We start from the raw sequence: 17,083 nt of genomic DNA on the forward strand, positions 1-17,083 counted from the left end.
GACACTCAAAAAGTAAGTGAACCCTCCATAGCCATCTTGCATGGTAGCTTATCTTTATCAGCGTGTCTGCGTGTGTGTTTGTGTGAATGATTTGGTAAGCACTTTGAAAAAAATTCACAACTTAAATGCTGAATTTTACAATTTATTCAAGCAAATTAATTTAATCAACTCCACCAGGAATGTGAAGAGACAAGAGGAACAACTGAAGGAAGTACAACTCTTGAGTGTGTGAGCAGTCACAAAAGCTGACCAGTGTTGCTGCATGCTGGTAATGTTTTCCTGCAAATGGCTGTCATGTTGATTTGTAGCAAAGACAGGCCAGTGGGTGTCTATCCACATACACACACACACACACACACACACACACACACACACACACACACACACACACACACACACACACACACACACACACACACACACACACACACACACACACACACACACACACACACACACACACACACACACACACACACACACACACAGGCAAGAGGGATTATGTCAATGAGTAGGGAAGAATGAGCTGCACACTCATATGACTTGTTCTCTGTTGTTCTGCCAAGTCAAAAAAAAAACACATACTCTCACACCGGACTGGCAGATCCGGAGGTTTTGATCGCTGTCTAACACCTACATCAGTGTTCAGTGGAAGCGCCTGTCCTAAACTAACACAAGACGACCCCTCTGAGGGGTCAGAGACTGACGTCCTGGTGGACCATAATTTAAGGGAACATTAACCTCAGGAAAGGGACTGTTTTCTTAGTTTTATGCCTCTGTGCCACCGACAGCTGTGGCCAGATTTCAGGTTGTCTCATGTTTGTGAATGTGATATCTCAGGAACACCTTCAGGGCATTTCTTCAAATGTGGCACAAACGTTCTCTGAGATGGAATCGTGAAGAAAATCGATTCAGAGGGTCAAAGGTCACTGTGACAAAACACATTTTTGACCACAACCCAAGAATTCATGCGCTAATTATGACAAAGTTGCACACAATTGTCTATTAGGATAAAACAGAAGGTCATCTTTACTTTTCACAGCAGACATTTCACAGCACAGTAGGGAAAGCACAGATGTATTAATGAGGGCTGCATTCCACTGAAGAAAGGTCCTGCTTTTGTGCATGTTGGTTCACTGTCATGGTTTACTGGGACACTTAATGGTACTTCACTGGCTGGCAGAGGCCTACAACCAGTTCTTTCTTCTTTTCACATAATGTATTTTATTCATGTCTTTAATCATTTTTATTTCCACCAATTTGATGAAAATGCATTTGTGGTTTACAATATCTATAATACTGTGTGACAACTCCTGTCATGTCTCCATTTTTAGGAGATTTAGGATACGAAAATTAGTTTTGAAGGAGAATACATTTGTCCCATGTGCCTCATTTTAGCCAACCCATCGGTTAAACACTTGGCTGCCCTCTCAGACTTCGCTGCTCATTTGCCGCTAATAGCATTTCTCTTGAAGTAAAAAGTGGAGTTTCAGCCATTACGTGACGCTGATTGAAGACCTCTGCTAAATAAACAACAACACTTGAGCTGGTGATTGCAGGTTAATTAGCAAACTGCAAAGGGGCATGGTTGCTGACTGATGGGCCGGAGAGGGAGGGAGGGGGTGATGTTTGGTGGAGGTGTTTCCAGACACAGTGGAAGAACTGTCATTAGGTCTCAGATAGACCCCCTTGTCGGAGCCATGCTGTTATCGTGTCAGTCAGTCACTCCTCCACTTCGGTCCAGTCTCAAATATCTCAACAGCTATTGGATGGATTTCCATGAAACTAGGCTCAGAATTTCATGGTAAACAGATGATGTGTTCCAATCAAATCTGGTTGTAACGAGACTTTTCCTGTCACTGAGGTTCACATTAAATGTCTTGTCAAATATTGTGTAAAGGCCTTCATCTTATAAAATTGTAAAAACTTTAATATCATTTAACTTTTCCTCTAGTTCAGTCAGCAGGTTTAAAGTTTGAATGTGTTAAATACCTTTACTCACAACCAAACACCTGCAAAACCAATTGTTGAAGCCAGAATTAGATTTTTGGATATTTACTTATTTTAATCAATTCTGTATCAATATATTGAAATACAGAGAGTAGAAATTGACTCATCATAAACTATTATGTTGATGATAAATTGTTGTATTGATGAATTGCTGTTAAAGTGTGGGAGTTGTAGTAATTATATCAGCTGATGAAGAGTCGAACTGTCAGGAAGTTTGGGTTCTTTGGTTTGTAGCCACATGTTTTTTTCGACTGCTGAATGAAAGCCAATTTAAATTTTTTGTTTTTTTCTGACATCCACACTGATACATTATCTGGTAAGCCTCAGCTGCACTGTAATGTGGGCTCGGTGCTAATAAGCAAATGTTATTAAACTAGGGCAGAAATATCGTATTCCTGCTTAACATCAGCGTTTTCAGACTGCCACTGCGAGCACATAACAGCCTCACAGAGCCACCAGCGTGGCTGTTTACTCTCTGCCTTATTCATCTGAGGGTTTTAAATGAACTCTCCTAATTCTTCTGTTTATATTATCTTTCTTTCCCATCTGAAAGTGGTTCAGAGTAGATCTCCTTGTTGGCCAATGACCTGTGTAACAGAAGCATACTTGTAAAGGACTTGAAGTCAAGGCAAACTTTATCAGTTTGTGTTGTTCAGATGTAATGAGTCATACAAAGTGTCCCTGCCTATAATGTATGTGTGCAGAGGGAGGAAAGTGGCAGCAAGACAGATGAGAGCTCTCACTTTCTCTCTTCCTCAAGGTCCATTTAAAGCAGTTTAACAACAATTTGGGGAAATTAGCAGAATGGGAAAATACATCATGATCATCTCTGAAATGTTTCCCCTCAGCGCACACACACACACACACACACACAGTAGACAGACAGATATACAAATCTTGGAGCTGGAAACCATAATAAAGTTTTCTGTTACTCCAGGGCAAGACTTTCTGAGAAAGCTCCCTTCCTCCTCAATCTTATTGTCAAAAAACCTGACAACCTAGCGCCAACGCACACACAGAAGTACACACACAGTTTGTCGAACCTCGGTGTCCTGTCTTTCTTCACAATGGAACCATTTGAAAAATAACCCACGCTTTCTGGGAAATGCCCCTGCAGAGGCCTCCTGCTGATGGCAGTGGAGAGTGCCTCCTGTGTGTCTGTGTTTGTGCCCCCCCCCCCCACACACACACACACACTTGTACTTGATTGCACAACTCTTTCTCTGGCTTCCTTTAGCTCCTGAAGGGAGTTAGTCTATATTGTGTTTCTGGACTTATTGCTTGTTAGATCAGAATATATCACCAATGAAAGAAACCCGCTACACTGCAGACTGCTGTTCAGTCCAACTGTCCTGTGCTCAATACGCCCTTTGACACTATGATACAATTTGTATTATTTCAGAGAGATGTTGATTCAACTCTGTGATCATTTTTCAGGCTGTTGTGTGTCGAGATCTTCAATGGGTTTGTGTTTTAAAGTCTTGTGTTTTTATTGAGAAATAAACAATTGAACCGTTGCTAACCTTGAGTCACAATATGGATATGAATGATAAACATGTTGTAAAAGAAACATAGATATTGAAAAAGTATATTTGTCGCACAAAATTATTTTATGGTCATCCCTCTGGGAAAGACATGGATTTTCTAACACAGAAGTGAATAATAGCTCTAATTAATAAAAATATCATAGCACAATGGAGCTACTGATCGGATATGTATGTAAAGGTTAGACGAGACTGGCAGTGGTAATGATACATTGATGATGTCTCAATGATTGTGTAATTAGATGTGTTTTTGGTGATTTGTTTCTATTTGCCCATAAATATGATTTGTTCAATTTATTAACAAATACACAAATATCTGGTTTTCATAAATGAATTGTAATCTATTTGTACTGAGGGCATCAATTCTGAAATATATTCAAAGTTGCTTCATAATCATAATCTCAGTATTTATTACTGTCACAAATTATTAGAGCTTGTGTGACAGAAAGCACAGACACTCACACACATACAAACAGCAGAGCTGATGACTGAGCAGAGATGAGAATCCTGATGGACAACCAGTTGAAACTGAGCAACCAAACGGAAAAGGAGAACAAAAACAAACGGTTGAGTGAGAAGAGAAAGGATTTGGCTCGTCGCTGAACCGATGCAGTTTTCCTTCTTTGTTTTTTTAATATCTTAAGTTTTCCATCCAGAGGAGATTGGCTCCCATTATTGTTATTATGATAATATGGAGGGATGGAAATGAATGGACCATGTTGTGTCTTTCTCACAGGATGTCTTCATGTGTGTTTGTTTGTGTATGTATGCACACGCACAGTAAAAATAACTGACTTCTGCAGAAGAGAGATACAGATCTGGAGGCAGATCAGCACTTTGGAGGAATATCTGCTCCCCTGCCGTAATTTTTGGTCAGCATTAAATTAAAAACATCAACAGCTCCTTTTTTAATATCTTCCTGTTATTGTTAATTTTGGCAAGTCTTTATGAAAGAATTTAGTTAAGCCGGTAATGTGTTTAAAACATGAAATCAAGGCCAAGTGCTTTTTCCAAATAATTAAACTTAGTTTGTATCCTTTGATGCTTAAAAAGAGCTTCGCATGACCTGACAGGACTTTAATAGTATTACTGTAAATGTGTCACTTCCAAACTGAAAATCTCTTTCGTGACCCGTTTTCACAGCCATTTTGATGCAACGAAAGACCCGAGTACAGCAGGAAGGTTAAAAAGTAAAATCACCTTTACGATAAAAGGTTGAACTGTGGTGAAGGAGTAGCTCACATCCTCAAAGTCCGCAGCCTGACTTCCAGGCGTGCTCCTGGTTAGTTTTTGGTTTTGGGTCTTAGGAACTCCTAAATACCTGCTTGGCATGTTGTTCCAGTGTAAAGTCAAGTTCTACCTTTTCTGATAGTTTTTGGGTGCTCATATATATTTAGGCTCCTACAGAGAGTGCTTGTAAAACATGTTGGAACTGTGCATCGCATTCTTCTCTCAAATGTTACAAGGTGTGTACGCGAGCTGTAAGCACAGTGGCTCTGTCTGTCATTCTATCCCTCCATCCATCAATCAGCATGTTTGAGTTTGAGGAAAGAGAGGGCTTTTATGTTCGAACAGATGTGGGATGTGTGGCTTTGGTTGTGCCCTAAAACACTGCAGGACAGCCGCTATTGAATTTGCTCATCTGATATCATCTGGTGATGTCTGGTTTCACCTTTTACCCGTCTGTCTTTTTTAAATAACGGGCCAAGATCCAAAATGGGAGGGCATAAAACCTTACAGTATAGATTGTGGTTACATGAAAGTATGTTGCATTTACAGGAGCACATGAATACAGAAACCTGAGCATATAAAAGAGATGTATGAACCTTCCCTTGACACAGACTTACATAGGTTATATACATGTTAAGTATTATTCTGTGTCAACAGTGAGCAGGTTGTATACGTGCTGGATTTGGTTTATACAGAGGCGGCTGGGAATGATGCAATGTGGGTATTATCACAAAGGCCAATGGGAAAGTAATTACATTTGGGAAAAGAAGAAGTTTAGATTTGCCAAGAGCCAGCTGCATGTGTTTGTATTTATTATTGTTTGTCATGAGTTAGAAACAAAAGCGTTTGCACCAAACCCTCCCAAACTGCTTGGAAGTGCAAAACTAATGTGCATCGAATTAGATAAAAGGCACTCTTTCTTGTAGTTAAACGATACTTCTAAACCTTCCTCTAACACAACACCAGTCCCATTTTCAATGCACTTAGAAGCCATTAAACAGGATGTTTTTGCAAAATTAAACAACATCCTGGCAATCAAATCCTTTGTTAATGTGCTCTCTTTTGTTTGGTTTGATGCCAGGACCAGCATTGATCATCACACCAGATACTGCTAACATCCCTTCACTCTCTCGCTCTCTCCTTTTTGTTGGTTCCTTTCTCCAGACTCATGCTCACAGCTCATTGGTCTATCTGGTGTCCCTTTTGGGGAGCATGGAGCACAGCTTTCACCACACCCTGCTGCTGGAGATCAGAGGTCTGACTGACCGGTACCCGTGTCTGCTGGGCGGCTGCGGTAAAGACATCTACAGGATGAGCAACTCGTTCACTGCTATAGCCAGACTGCTGGGAAGACGACTAGAGGAGAAAACAGCCACACACTGCAGGTTGGGCAACGTGTGTTAACAAGGGCAAAGGGCTGTAAAGCTTCTATGACTCAGGATTTTTTTGGGGGGGAACTTTGAGCTAATGGTTCTTTAAGTTAAGAGAATAAAACACATTCAGCAATTTAAGTGATGTGCATTATGATGAAGTCATAAAATATGACTGTCTTCATTAGGAAGTCTGTTTTTGTTTGTTTTAAGGTTGTTGTTTTTTTAAAGCCGCCGCAAAAATATAGCATTTCCGATTGCAGCCATCATGAATGCAATTGATTATTCCTTCATATGTTGACCTTACAGTATGACCCTGTTTTCACCTGGCATTATCAATGCATCCCAAGCTGTCCTAGCGTGATCGGGTCACAAGTCGCCAGCTAAAGTACAGGTGTGCTCACATCCAGTCCGATCTGTTTAGGCTGCATTCGGAGGTGGTCTGGGGATGCACATGGCCACATTCTTTTAGCAATATGTACGCAATGCACCTACTCAGCTAATGTCATCTGAATAAGCAATGGAAATAAATGCAGCTCTCTTTTACAGTGTTCATATCTGACGGTGCTTCCACTTGTTACTGTCACGTTACAGCAGGATCGTTACTTTGGGATGTTTTTTTCCTCCATTCAATCTTTAACTTGAAGACCTGCCTGCTCTGCTTTCATTTTTTGTTACCGGAAAAACATCTCCTGTGTGATTCTGCCGAGGGCAGCTGAACTGGGCAGAAAGCAGGAGAGATTTACTGTTTAGTGAATTTAAATGAAAGCTCCTTGTTTCACCAAAGCTCTGGGTTTCTTTTTTTCCTTTTTGTTTATCATCTTGTGTAATTTCAGATGCACATCATACCCATAGCTGTGAAAGAGCCACTCACCCCTTGATCCATAGCAGCAAAGATGTGCTGGAAAAATGTATGAATCTGATTCAAAACCGATTGGTTAAGGTTGTGAATTAGCCTACAAACTCACTGAACGGTCTTCAGACATGTACAAACATGAAATATGTCTTGCATTAAAATGAGGCTTAGTGAATAAGGACATCTTATTTTGTTAAATGCCTGTTGCCTAAACTCTTCCTGTTTCTGTGCTTTTTTACTTTTATATTTCTTTAATGTAAGTATTCATTCACATATAGACCAGTGAAGTGAGATCAAGTGGTCACTCGAGACGCATGTTAATGCTAGGTGGGAACATACGGCTTACATCCGATCACACCACAACTGCTCAAGACGCGTTGATAATGCCAGCTGGAAACAGGTTATATGATAACCTTGTGGGATTTTTTAAATTTTTTTTATATGATTTTATATCTGATTCTTTCCTCTGAATTGTTTAAAATAAGGGAAAGTCATGAGAAGTACTTCTAAAAGCAGTATATAAGCCCAACATGTGAGGACAGCATGTGTCTGAATGTTACTCTGCATAAGTTGACTGGGATTCATCTGGCTGCAGTGTGGGAATGATATACACATTAGCTCTTTCTTAAATAAGAAAATTGTGTGCAGAGTTGGAGGCTTCCAAAAGCTTTGCTTGGGGTCTTCTGGAAGAAAGACAGCGGGAATGAGGGATTGAGAGAGGCAGGGCGTTTTATTAGTGTAAGAGCGGCGGGGGGAGAGACGGAAAAAGTGGAATGTTTGAGGGCAAGTTCTGTAAAAAGAAATATGGACGGAAAGATAGAGGTCAGAGGGTGTTGCGAGACACAGAAACAAAACCAATCATGAGAAATTACACTAAAGATAGCTTCAACCTAACTTTTTACTCTGTGTTTGTGTTACAGGGTGGATGAGGTGTGCCCGTCTCCAAGTGATGGAGGAGCAGGGGCATCAGAGCAGCGGCTGCAGGTGAAGATCCAGACCTTCGAGCAGAAAATCAGGGAGCAGAGGGAAGAGGAGGAGGTGGAGGAGGAAGAGGGGGAGGGGGAGGACTCTCCGGCCCCCCAGCGACGCCACAGCCTGAGCCAAGCCGTCAGGGAGGAGAGACGCGAGATGAGATTCAACAGGTCAGTTAGTATTTAACAATAACATTGTTCTGCTGAGTATCTTCTTCTTCTTAAATGTAACTGGATCTGAAGACTTTATTCTTTTTTTTTAATGAAGAACAGACTATTATAGCTGTCACTGTGTAGCCTGGGGGATTTTATGAGATGCCTTCAGCCAAGAAGACAATAGTTTTTATTGAAAAAGAAGAAGAAAAAAAAATATTTGAAGCATCGCTAAACATTTTTATACACATAGTAGGAATACACAAATTTGAACCTCAATCTGGTTCCATACATTTATATTTATGTTGTTGAAGTTTAGAGAGTTCACCAAGTATTGGGATAATATTAGTTTATGGAAGTTATCTTTAGACTGCTACATGCTGGACACAAGTTAGAGTGCTAACCCTCAGTTTTAATATGCAGGTGTTCACATCCCCATCAGATAAACGGTGTAGGAACCGTTATAGAAAAGCATAAACATGTGTTGCATGCTCCATCGGTCCAGTGATTTTATCAGTTAAATAATTTTTTCAAAAACAAAAGAGACATAACTCTGATTGTTTTCATGAGATGGCCCATTGTCCTGTCTGAAATTGGTAGTGTGTATAAAAAGAGATAAAAATCTTACACAGTCTGGATGTGAAGGTAGGGTGACTAGGTGTCCCACTTTACATGAGACGGACGACTGCACACCACTTTTTAGGCCTAGTCCCACATATTGAGACGATGTACCACATTATAATTAGCTGTAGTTAGTTTCTTGTAAACACTACGGGACAGAAGTTTTTCTAATATCTGGCTTTTGTGTGAAGTAAGCAGCTGTTATCATGGGGCTAATTAGGTCAATTGGCAACAGACCAGTAACATTATTGCCTATAAAAAGAGTATCCCAGAGAGGCAGAGTCTTTCAGTAGTGAAGATGGGGAGGGATTTACCACTCTGAAAGATTGCGTGGGAAAATAGTGCAACAATTGAAAAATAATGTTCAACATAAAATTGCTAAGAATTTGGGGATTTCATCATCTATGGTAAATAATACCATTAATTCAGAGAATCCAGATACATCTCTACGCAAGGGACAAGGCAAAAAAACAACATTGGATGGTTGTGATGTTCAGGCCCTCAGGTGGCACTGCATTAAAAACAGACAATTCTGTAGTGGAAATCATAGTCTGGGCTCAGAAACACTTCAGAAAACCGTTGTCTGTGAACACAGTTCCCAAGCTCACTAAGATGGACTGAGGTGAAGTGGGAAACTATCCTGTGGTCTGACAAATTAAAAAAAATGTTGATTCTTTTCGGAAACCATGGACGCTGCACCCTCCGAGCTAAAGAGGAGAGGGACCATCCAGCATGTTATCAGCACTCAGTTGAAAAGTCAGCATCCGTGACGGTACAGGGATACATTAGTGCACATGGCATGGGTAGCTTACACATCTGGGAAGGCACCATTAATGCTGAATGATATATAGAGGTTTTGGAGCAGCACATCAAGAAAACGTCTTTTACAGGGAAGGCATTGCTTATTTCAGCAAAACTGTGTTAAACCGCACTCTGCACCCCTTACAACAGCATGACTCCGTAGTAGAAGAGTCCAGGAGTAAAATGGCCTGCCTGCAGCCCAGACCTGTCACCCATTTAATGATATTTGGCACTTTATGAAATAAAAAATGCAACACAGGAATCCCTGAACTGTTGAGCAGCTGAAATCCTTTATCAAGCAAGAATGGGACATTTCACTTCCAAAACGCCAGCAACTGGTCTCTTCAGTTCCCAGATGTTTACAGAGTGTTGTAAAAAGACATTAGATGTTGTCTTTAGTCTATTTCTGTTTGTTTATATGATTTGCAAATCATTCTTTTTTTTTTTACATTTTACACAGCATCCCAACATTTTTGGAAATGGGGTTGTATCAAAGGGAAAAGGAAATGTAGCGAGGCTGGGATACTACTTAAAAATGGGTGAATCCATTAGAAAGAGGAAGCTGATTATTTTTGGAGTCATGTCTCAAATTCCCGTTGTGAAGCGACGCAGTACATGTGAGTCACATTAATTATATGGTTCAAAAAGAAATGTGCCAAACTGTGAATACATTCCCACGGAAACCCAATTATTCTTAGTTGCATTCAAATGAAGTACATTTGTTTAGTCCTTCACATGCCAACAGCGTAACCTCTCACTTTCAAATTCTTTTCTTGTGCTTATTTTCTAAATTGGATAGAAATATCAAAACTTAAGATTACCTCTCGGCACAAACACACCCTTTGCCCCATATTAGGTTTTTGAGATCTGGTCACTCTATGTGAAGGCCACAAGCTGAAACACATTAGCATGACTCTGTAGGTGTTTCTGCATTTTGACCTCTTTAGATGTTTTTCCCATTCTCCAAAGACCTTGGAAATTGTTGACATTGAGTCTGAAATTTCTGGTCTTACCCCCTTAAATCTTTTAACCCCATTAGACTTCAGTCTAATACAGAATACATGATCGTATTTGTTGCTCAAAAAACAAACTGTCAAAAAGGGGTTGCAAGTTGCAAAAATTCACACGTACTCGCACTCCCACAACCCCCAAACACACTACAAACCAGAGAGCCTCCTAATAAGTCTAGCTGAGATCCTAGGATCCCTCTGATCCTAAAATATTTTAATTTGTTTACAAATCTTATCCATAGTACACTGACAGGACTGAGTCCTGCTTCACAACTCCCCAGCTAGTTTTTTTGTTTTGTTTTTTTTGGCAAAAGTCTGTAAATAGTTTTAGTTTGTTCAAACAGCTTATTTGTTTCATAAAAATTGTTATAATATGTGATGGATACCATTTAATAAGTAGTATAATAAACAAAGAGTCACTCCTTCAGTTTTATCTGTGTTACCTGCAACCTTATAATGTGAAAATGTGGATGCTTGATACACCTCTTCACCCTGACAGCACAGAAGTGTCACCAGTTCAGTGTTCAACCAGTATTAAAAAGTAGGGCACAAGGATCAACTTAAGGAGTTCAGGAGAACGGGACGGACAGACGAAAGGACAGTCCGAAAACATAATGCCTCTACCTGTGGCTGTTGAAAGGAGTTTAATACAGTTCTCCTAGCTTTGATTTACTGACGGTAACGAGAGAAGCTACCATACATGGCACAGTGGACTGTGTAAACGAAGCTTAAATCCATTCAACATTATTTACAACAACATCAACAACACTCAAAGACAGTTTTCTTTTCAACGGTAAAAGGTATTCGAGCAAAGGTAAACACAGATTTCAAAGGATCAGTGCCTTTTACTTAAAAAACAAGTGCCAACCAGCAGTGATGTCGCCCATTGGTTTGTGAACTGCCGTTATGAAGCCTCCAGTTTGGATTCTGGCCACCGGCATCTTGCTAGTTCGAAGTGGTTTGGAGCCAGAAGTGACCATATTTGGAGGAGCGAGCGGTGGATCTGACTCCGTCTGATTGGAAACCCGATGACATTACGTCCCGCCCACCGATAGTAGAAACCTGACTGCACCACAGGCCTGTCAATCAAACAGACACACCCCAAAAACAAGCCTTTTTGAGGGTTATTTTCTTATTAATGATGGGATTATTTTTAGATGGACCACTACAAAACTAATAAGGAGTGACTTTGGCCAGCAACACCCAAATAATAATAATAAATAAAATGTATTACTTTTGTAATTCATGAGAGTAGTTGAATGGGAGTCTATGGAGCCGGAGGCTTTTTGTAGTCAGCCACTAGTGACACTCGATGGTATTTCACTGTATGGCATTTCCATATTGGACCCACTTTTCAGACCTGGAAGCCACGTCCACTTTTATAAACAGTCTATGCTAAAAACATGCTTATGCCCACAATTTTCTTGCCTTGCACAGAAATTTTGATATTCTGCTGTTTTATATCCATCCTAGTTTGTACAGATTAACTCAATAATGCCCCCTCTTTGCATTTTAATACATTTCAGTAATGCTTCAAAATTTCACAAATATCTATGTTGAGAGAACCGATAGGATATAAATGATATAAATCGATGATTTTGCACCACTTTGACTCTCTTTCTTTTCATGGTCTCTCTCAGGTCAAAGAGCCTGGCTCTCCATGCCGTGCGTTCACGCTCCATCAACTCAGACACGGGGGAGGACGGTGAGGGCGTGGAGCTCAGTGCAGACAGCGCCTTTTCCAGTGCTTTGCCTGATCAGCAACCAGAGAATCAGGATGTACCTTCTTCTGAGTGGACAGTCGACGGCTCCCTGCCCATCACCTCTCCGCTGGACAGAGGGGTCAAAGAAGCTGAGAAAGGTCAAAGCAGAGAGAAGGAGGGAGAGAAAGGGGAGCAGGGCGAAGCTGACAGACTCTTCATCCATTTAAGAGACAGTATGGAGACAATCAGAGAGTTCTGCAGAGACATGGTGCAGCGGATCCCCATACCAGAGCAGTGTGTGATGGAAGGTAATGTGAACATGAGTGCATGCTCCCTCTGAGACCAGCACTTGGAGATAGTTCATGTTATTGGTATTCAGTAACATTGGTATTTCTTTAGTAAGTGGACTGCACAGCCCATAGAGAGAAATAAAGGAAGGGTTGATTTAACTTGCTGAAGCTGAAAAAGATTAGTCAGACGTGGTGGCTGGAGCTGATTAATGTGGGCTATGAATACACCTCCTCTTCCCCTCTCTTTCTGTCCCCCACACACACACACACACACACACACACATATACAGATGCAGTCAGTGGAGAGTTGATTAGTGTCTCTCTACCTCCAAATGGACAGGGATTTATTTCTCGAGGGGGAGTAGTTGGATTTTTATATTGCATGTGCTGATTACTGATTTTAATCCTGTCCTTTCTGGGCAGACACCTTACACTATTTAGGTATCGCTAACTATCTGTGTGCTAAGTGCTGTGTTTCCAGACATTGAGTACAAGCAGCCCAGGTACCGATGAGGTGTAGGTGATTTTCCTGTCAAATATATTTGTCTGTTTTGAACCACCTCCTGTATGGTATTTCAAAACATCTTATGACGCCAAGAGTTTGTCATCATAACTTAGATAGCCTACGTGTGAGGAAAATGTTGATCTTCCCAACGGCCTCAGATTTTCCCCCTGTGTCTTTGCATTTCCTGCATTACGTTAACTGCCTGCCAGGTTGCTAAATTGTTAGCCTCTGTGGCTTCTAGACGCCATCCATGTTGCCGATGCCTAGCGATGGTGTTTTTACAAAGTAACCCTTTGATCGCCAAGTATACGGTGCACACGACTTACCATGCTGTAATCATTTGAATGCAGCAAAAAATAGAGAAGGAGCTGATGAGGAAAGTGGATGCAGGTGAGTAGAGCGGCAGGGAAGGTCAAAAAAGGCAGGTGCGGGTATTCAGGTCTGGAACGACCAGAGAGTTCGTTTGTGGAAAAACAGACAACCAGAGAGAAAGGAATGACATGAGTACCATGCGTGACACTAAGCAGAAACAGATGAATGTTATGTAAACAGAGTATGTATGCAAGAAGTACGTGTATGTAAAGGAGCAGTTTTGTTCAGAGCCAGCAGAGCACACTGACTAGAAACAAGGGTTCAAGCAGTTCATGCAAAACACAAAACTATGAAATGAGAGATCGCTTACGTCCCAAACTAATCGAATCCATTTTCTAAAACTTTGTAATCCATTTGTGCATTTCCACACTCATTCTTCTCATATTTAGGGATTTGATATTTTATTTTCATTCATGTCTAATTATTTCTGCTTAGTTTACATTTTTCAATTTGATTTGCTTCACTTGAATCAAGCTTTCACTGCCATCTTTTAGCAATGCTTGTCATCACCTTTTTCATTTTGAATCAGATTTTCTAACTTGATCCAACACTTCTCAAAATGATAAATCAGAAAATATGTCATGCACTTAGACAGATAGACATATTTTACAAAACGGGCAGATTTAAAAAAAATAAAAGCATTTAGATGAACAACTAAGCCTCTAGAAGTTTACACACCTGTAATGTGTGCGCAGACAATCACATGCATTAATTCAATGATACACTTCAGTGCACGCATCCAAACATAATTGCAATTAGACATTACATTGCTCTGTGTGTTCCTTTGTTTGAACAATCTGCAGCAGGGAGCTCCACCCGTCAGATGACGCTTTAGTCTTTTGAGCATTAAGAACAGACAAAGCTTACACACACACACACACACACACACACACACACACACACACACACACACACACACACACACACACACACACACACACACACACACACACACACACACACACACACACACACACACACACACACAAAGAGAGAGAAAACTCGATTCAAATGCGATACAGCACAAGAGGTGATGATATTTTGATTGATGGGAGAGGATGTTTTTGGCCCGCCTTTGGCCTTAATATCATTTTATCTGAGAGGCAGCTGGGAGTCAAACAGCACCCACACTAAACACACATGAACTCACATGAACTCACATGCTAAAGGCAGGAAACAAAACAAAAAATAACAAATTCCTACTTTAACGTCTGGTTAATTGATTAAATCTGAAAATGAATGTAAATGCACAAAACACACTACTCACATGCACACACACACACACACACACACACACACACACACACACACACACACACACACACACACACACACACACACACACACACACACACACACACACACACACACACACACACAAACACAGTCCATTCCTCATCCAATAATTGCTGCGATGCATTTTCTCTCTTATTATTAAGTCTGTTAACGAGAGTTAACCCCAAGGCTCATTGATGTCACAGCTGGTCTCAGTTGGATGATGTCATCATGCTGCTGGCTGACCTTCACGAGCTGCTGACCCTCCGTCTCAGAGGACGAGGATTATACAGAAAACATGCACATGGAGGCACAAAAAATACACAACGACACGACTATCTCATACAAACAGACCTGGAAACACACACATCCGAATGAGTCCAAATAAACACACACACAAAGAGAAACAGACACAAACCTTGGTTTCTTTATGTGTTGATTGAACAATTCCAAGCCAGGAATACTTTACGAAGTATTGACTCAACTATTTTTGACCTGGGACCTACTGAAGCCTTCTCTGACATACAAAATTGTGTCATCAGAACAAACAAATTAAGGCTTAGTTCAGCTGAGTCATTTTCAACCACTGCTGGTTTTACATTTAAGAGTGTTAAAGTGAGTATGAGATACTTGGAGATGTTCACGACATAAATTTATTTAATAGACAAATAAATGTACTTTTGGAGTACCCCAGCAGGGCATGGGGTCAATTATTTATTTTGCGCCTAGTGTCTGCAAATCTCATCAGAATTGAGGATCTGAGGACAAACAGCGTGTACGCTGTAAAGATTGTAAAGCCCCTTGAGGCAAATTTGTCATGTTGCTTTCTAACATGACAGAAATACTTATTTTGCTTTGTTAAGTCACCAGTCAGTCCACGGTTATTGTTATTGTCAATGTTGTAGAAGGGTAGCAGGCTCTTTGCTCCAGGCACCCTTGGTTTGCATACACAGCTTCTTGGGTAGGATTATGTTTTGTCAACGTGTGAATCTGTTGGTGCTCTCTTTGCAGTGTCGTTTTCAAACATTTTTGTGATGTTACACTGTCCAGAGTTTAAACTCCTGACAGAAAAAAAGCTGGTCTGGCTCTGCCCGCCTATCACTCAGCTTCAATCTTGTAGTCTGGAAACTCTGTTCGCATTAAGGTCTGCTCAGCCACTCTGAAGAGCGGACCATTCAGTGACCAGTAGGAGTGACTGAGTGTGATGACGTTGATGACGTAGTTCCAACAATGGTGGTGTTGGGAGAGTTTTGGTGGACAACATATTGTGTACGGTGGTCAATGCTGATTGTTTTAAGCCTGCTCCAATAGTTTCAAAATTAACCTGTGGTCTATGCTTATTACAAAGCAACGACTGAAAACAATCCTCAAAGGAGCGTGGCCAGACCTATTTATTTACGCAGTGGATTTAATTCTGCTTATACTAGACTAGAAAAAAACACAAGCAAAAGGAGGAAACGGATGAGCCCACTTTTGTCACGTATTGGCATTAATGTAATTTAATTTGTGTCATCAATAATCTCACAGAGAGCCTGATTGGGAGAGTGGACAGCTTGCTTTAAGTGCCAAAGTAGCTATAGTAGTTTGACTTTGCCAGCAAATGTTGCAGCAGACGTGCAACACAGCTGTTATATTATTTTTTTCTCATTTAAAAGAAAAAAACTGTTGCCAGTTAAATCAAATTCAATTGCATTGCATGAAATTATTTTTTTGCATACACAATATGTGTCAGAGACGGAGAGGAACACAGAATGGACATCTGGAGGATCTGCTAAATATTGATCATTACATCACTTTCACTCTTTTGTGTGTCTGTGTGTGGCAGATTCAAATCGAGGCTGTGTGGCCAAGCTGTCGTTCTCCTGTCCTTTGAAGGGCCACTACTGTCTGTACGCCAAGTCCTGCTTCAACCTGACCAGTCGGCAGCCTCATCTTTGGATCCACATCATGCTGCTACATCTCCAGGTGCCCCCAAACATCGAGCTGAATGGTTATCTACAACCATCAAACAAGGCATTACAGTTCCACATAGTGCTCTCATACGACTTAGGTTTAAGAAATAAAAATCTAAAATAGCAGCAACTTATCTTCAATCATGTATTTGATTGTAGCTTAGACATATTTGGAGCTGCTTTTGTTTTTTGTTTGCTTCAGAAGTGGCAAACAATCTGAATGTGCTTTGGATGGCATTGAATTTCTTGTATTTCTTGTATTCTTGTATATTAGCTTGAAATATGTTGACTCTGACACTTTGAGAATACCTAAAGAGCTGAGAAAGCATCCTGACACGTAAAAAGTCCTTTCTTTGCTGGCCACATGTGTTTTCTTCTTGCCTACATTTTTCCTGTCTTCATCCAAACCATACCTCTTTT

The 17,083-nt window shown here is 40.6% G+C and overlaps 1 protein-coding gene across 3 annotated transcripts in view; it reads left to right on the top strand.

The window, feature by feature from the left end:
- Positions 1-17,083, top strand: part of veph1 (ventricular zone expressed PH domain-containing 1) — an 82,290-nt gene that overhangs the window by 38,544 nt on the left and 26,663 nt on the right. For 2 of the 3 annotated variants that reach the window (XM_069703928.1, XM_069704014.1), the window contains exons 7-10: positions 5,949-6,169; positions 7,931-8,152; positions 12,207-12,577; positions 16,537-16,676. In XM_069703928.1, the coding sequence (XP_069560029.1) occupies positions 5,949-6,169; positions 7,931-8,152; positions 12,207-12,577; positions 16,537-16,676 (954 nt within the window). Of the gene's footprint in view, positions 1-177; positions 263-5,948; positions 6,170-7,930; positions 8,153-12,206; positions 12,578-16,536; positions 16,677-17,083 lie in introns of those variants that run through there. The other variant, XM_069704104.1, reaches the window with a different exon arrangement.

The sequence above is a fragment of the Brachyistius frenatus genome, unplaced genomic scaffold (genome assembly GCF_029030835.1).
Source record: "Brachyistius frenatus isolate BFR_SWC_R1_liver_20210118 unplaced genomic scaffold, ASM2903083v1 Contig_1, whole genome shotgun sequence".
Classification (NCBI taxonomy): Eukaryota; Metazoa; Chordata; class Actinopteri; family Embiotocidae; genus Brachyistius; species Brachyistius frenatus.